A 4,100-nucleotide genomic window follows, 5' to 3' on the forward strand; every position below is an offset into this window, starting at 1 on the left:
CTTGTTCCTGTAAGAAACATTCTTCAAATGCCTAATGGCTTTCAGCCGCTCATAATCCAGCCTGAGGCACTCAGAAGCTGATTGGAAGCATGGCATGGAAAGGCAAAACTTACCAGCTGAGCAGTGACAAATATCCAAATGGCTTTTTCTTTACTGAAGAGTAAGGTGCTTTGCTTTTCTTCAACACATTACACATAAGAACTGCTGGCCCAAAGAGGAATTCTCTGTCTGTACATCCAAGAATAGGCTGTAACTCTGTCTATGATCTGTCTATACTATGATGGGAATAGCTGTCTAAGTCACTCTGGCTTGGCCAGGCACACGACAACTACTAGTTTATATATTGCATAAGCTTCCCTGTGAGTGACCACCTCTATGTGCAAAAGTGATTCAGGTTCTTTACACAACTAATCTCTTTATGACGCTCCCTCCTGACCTCTCAAATTTCAGCCTGTTGAACTATTTCATATGTCGTAAATGCCATTAGGAGAGCTGACCATCAGCCATAAGACTGCATAGCCATTTCTTGGTCCTCACAAGAATCCTCCCCAAGAGCATCAGTGACTCCATCTTCAGAGGAAGATATTGAGGTGATGACTTGAGTCTGACACCAAAGCTCAGGTTTGGACCATAGCTGACCCTCACCTTACCCTACGGAATTTACTTTTGTTCTGCAAAGAGAATGTGGTTTCTAGGGAGAAGGGGGTATCATCATTCCATATGGAACTTCCAGGAAGGGTGGTAAGGGGACAGAGGAGAGACCCCCAGAAGATGCTGCTTCTCCTGCTCGGCTGTCTCCTACCTGCTGCCAATGGGAAGAGCTGTCTCCTCTGCTGGCCAGGACTGCCTGCATTGTTAGACTATGATCTGCAGATTCTTTGGGGCACCCCAGGGCCACCCACAGAGCTCTCCCAAAGCCTCCACACCTTATTCCTGAAGGATCATGTCTTCATCGAACCCTGGTATCTTGGTGAGGCACAGCCTAAAGACCAGGGATCCCTTTACCTGGCCTGGGCTCTTATATCCCCAACTGCCCTTCATCCCATGTCCTGTTCTCAGATCAGAACCGTATGGAAGAAGCAGCAGCCAAATTATTCAATCACATAGATGAAGCCATCAAGAAGTTCCGAGATAGTGAGGAAGCCCCAAGCTTGGGTTGACAAAACCCAGTCCCCCAAGGCACTCCCAGAAGGCCCACAGGCCTGGGGTGGGGATATGTGGGGAAGAGTGGTGACAGACACAGCATCTGTGTGCTCTGTGCAGTTTTTGTTTGAAAAAATGACTTGAATTCCCAACCTTGAAAGAGTTATGCAATTGATTCCAACTATAAAATGTGGGTGATGAAAGCACCATCTCCTCCTCTTCATCCCAGATAAACCATCACTTTTGGAAGAGATTCATATCCAGCAGAAGGTGTTTACTGAGAAGCTGGATGAGATATCTGAGGAGCTGAAGGAGAAGGGTGAGAGGTGGAGCTGGCCCCCACCCACCACCCAGTCCTTCACCTCTCCAGGACTGTGGAGAGCAGAGCCCAGTCACCTCCCCAAGACTGAGAAGAGCAGAGCCCAATCTGCAGCCCCTCCTGCATGCCTCCCCAGGAGCCCCCTCCCCTGCCCACATACTGGGTGCCTATCCACACTTCCTCCCAGCTCCCTTTCCTGCTCACACCCCAACCCTTCCTGGCTCTGTCTGCCTCCCCAGCACCTCAGTTTCTCTACCATCTCACCCTCCCGGGCAGCCTGCAGCAAGTCCTGTGGTGAGCATGTGTGGGGACCTAGGTGGGGGGATGAGGGATGAGGGGCACATGGCTCTGGCTAAGGCTCCTGCCCATCTCCTCTCACAGACCTACGCTCCACACTGGAGGTCATGAACTGTGCCAACTGCAAGACACACTTCCTCACCTGCAAAGACCCCACTCTTTGCCCAGGTCAGTGGCAGCAGGCCATCCTGCCTCCAGCCTGCCCCCACTCCATCCCAGATCGCTGTTGTCTCTGTCTGGATTGTCTTCCTCCTCTGCCCAGCCCCGAGCTCTTCTTTCACTCCATCCTCACCAGAGATGATAGCACCTGCTTGGATTTCTTGATGTCATATGTCCAGCTTCAGAGCCATAGAGCCACCTGCTTCTAGGACATCTCCCCCAGAGGCCCCTCAGGACCTCAAAGCCAGCATGCCTGGAGATTTGTTCAAACTCATCCCCACTGCTCAAATCTACTCTTCTCTCAGGGCCCCTCTCAGCAAATGACCCCATTTAAGTCCTTAGCCTCCTAAATTGGGAACCTCCCTCTCCCATACTCGGTACACGCAATCATCAAATCTTACTAAATAATTCTTAAATGAGTTGCCATATTTTCATTTCTATATCTACCATGGTTCTTCAGGCATCCTCACTTCTCACCTGGATTATGTCAGCATCTCTCAACTGGCCTCCCTGCCCCTCTTGGCCACATCTTAACAACCAAAGAACTCCTTCTCAAGGAGCAAATCTACCTATGACACTCCTTGTTTATAGCCCAATTGCCCCACAGATAAAGTCCATCTCCTTGGAGGGTCCTGTGCAAACAGCCTCTGCTTATCTCCCACCAGCACTGACTCCCCAGTCACACTGAGCTGCTGACATGCTGGACATACAGATAGCTTCATGCTTCTGCCCTTGAGCTGTCTGTTTCCTCTGCCTGGAACACAGTTCAGTCCTTAATTGTGGGACTGAAACTGAAATCCAACTTATCTTTCAAAGTCCAACTAAAAGTCCTGTTTCCTAAGAATGTTTCCCTGACCAGCTCCCACCCCCTGAGGCTCATCAGCCCTCCTAGTGGCTACTTCTCCTCTGTTCTGTCCTGCTCTGCTTCCTCTGTCTCCCTCCTAGAGCACAGGGACTGTGTCTCACTCCTCTATAGAAATATACAGGGCACACAGTGGGTGCTCAGTAAGTGTATGCAAACAAATGACTGAGTAGGCAAATGAAGAAAGAAGAGGCTGAGTGGGCAAATAAAAGGAGGAAAAAAGAGGCCCAGATTCCTCACTATTCCCAAACACCTGGCTCCCTCTTTTATATCCTCAGCCAGTACTGGGAGTACCTTTGCATGGTTTGTGAGCCTTGGCATTATTCTGTTCCTGGCATCTGTAGCTGGAAGTGGGTGAGTTACTTTCCAAGCCCCAGCATCCCCAGGGAGGACACACTGACTTATCCTTCCCTGACTTATCTCCACCCTGTTTCCTAGCCCAGATGCTACATTTTCTGGCATGAGAAGAGGAAGAAGGAAATAGAAAAGGTGCTGGAAAGGGAGACCCCTGCCAGAATATAGGGGTCCCAAGAGGGTAAAGCTGGGGATAGCAAGGCTGGAGACCCCAACTCTGGCTCCAACAGTCTGACATCCAGAGCACAGTAAGACCAAGGCTGGGGCTTGGAAAACCCCATCTCTCCTTAGTGTAAGCACACACCCAGGGCCGGGGGCCCAGGACACAGTGGCAACAAAGCTCCACAAAGTGTCCTCTGCCTATAGCTATCCTTGTCCCTCTGCAGACCTTCTCCCCACCCTGGGCCACCATGCTCCCCGACCTGGAGAGATGATCAACATGGCCCTCCTGCCCTCTGCTCCTAGCTGGCCTCAGCAAGCAGGAGTTCAGAGGGACAGAGGCAAGGGCATGTGACAGGTCAGGGTTTTTCTTTCTCAGCAGGAACCCAGCAGTCCACTGGTCTTCCACAGCTGAGCAGAGATAGTGCAGTTGCTGTCAGGAAGCCCTTTCATCACTGGGTTCCTGTAACCATCCCTTCCCTGACCCGCTCAGACCTGGTGTGGTCGCAGCTCTGTGACCCAAGAGACCACCCTCTGTCTTGTGGCTTCCCTATGCACATACTTTATAAACACCTTTTATTAAAATACTTTCCTACTATTGGAAGTGATGGACTGTAGTATCTGAACAGACAAAGCTGGCACTGTGATCCTCCCCATGCAGTCCTCACAGGGCTTGTGAGGACTCCCTCACCCTCCCTCTGCTGGCCCACCACCCTCCCCCCTCCTGAAATGCCCTTCTCCTGCTGTCCTGGCCCCAGCAGTGGTAGCTCCACAGTTTCAGTCTAGCCTCACCTAATTCCAGCACCA

General features: G+C 51.0%; 1 protein-coding gene across 1 annotated transcript; it reads left to right on the top strand.

Moving 5' to 3' along the window:
• Nucleotides 1–558: 558 nt before the first annotated feature.
• TEX51 (testis expressed 51) lies at nt 559–2,337 on the top strand. The gene is made up of 5 exons (XM_019469414.2): nt 559–970; nt 1,060–1,134; nt 1,373–1,462; nt 1,739–1,756; nt 1,844–2,337. Exons 1-5 carry the CDS (start codon nt 721–723, stop codon nt 2,125–2,127), a joined length of 717 nt encoding a protein of 238 aa, XP_019324959.1. The 5' UTR covers nt 559–720; the 3' UTR covers nt 2,128–2,337.
• The last annotated feature ends 1,763 nt before the right edge of the window (nt 2,338–4,100 follow it).

Source organism: Panthera pardus, unplaced genomic scaffold (assembly GCF_024362965.1).
Source record: "Panthera pardus isolate Hobbes unplaced genomic scaffold, ASM2436296v1 HiC_scaffold_10, whole genome shotgun sequence".
NCBI classification, from domain to species: Eukaryota; Metazoa; Chordata; class Mammalia; order Carnivora; family Felidae; genus Panthera; species Panthera pardus.

What these genes read in the sequence shown, in the direction of transcription:
- TEX51 (XM_019469414.2), top strand. Translation starts at nt 721, where the DNA reads ATGGAACTTCCAGGAAGGGTGGTAAGGGGACAGAGGAGAGACCCCCAG. An exon ending in CATCGAACCCTGGTATCTTG is followed by an intron (nt 971 to 1,059) that starts GTGAGGCACAGC and finishes TCCTGTTCTCAG; the next exon opens with ATCAGAACCGTATGGAAGAA. An exon ending in CATCAAGAAGTTCCGAGATA is followed by an intron (nt 1,135 to 1,372) that starts GTGAGGAAGCCC and finishes TCTTCATCCCAG; the next exon opens with ATAAACCATCACTTTTGGAA.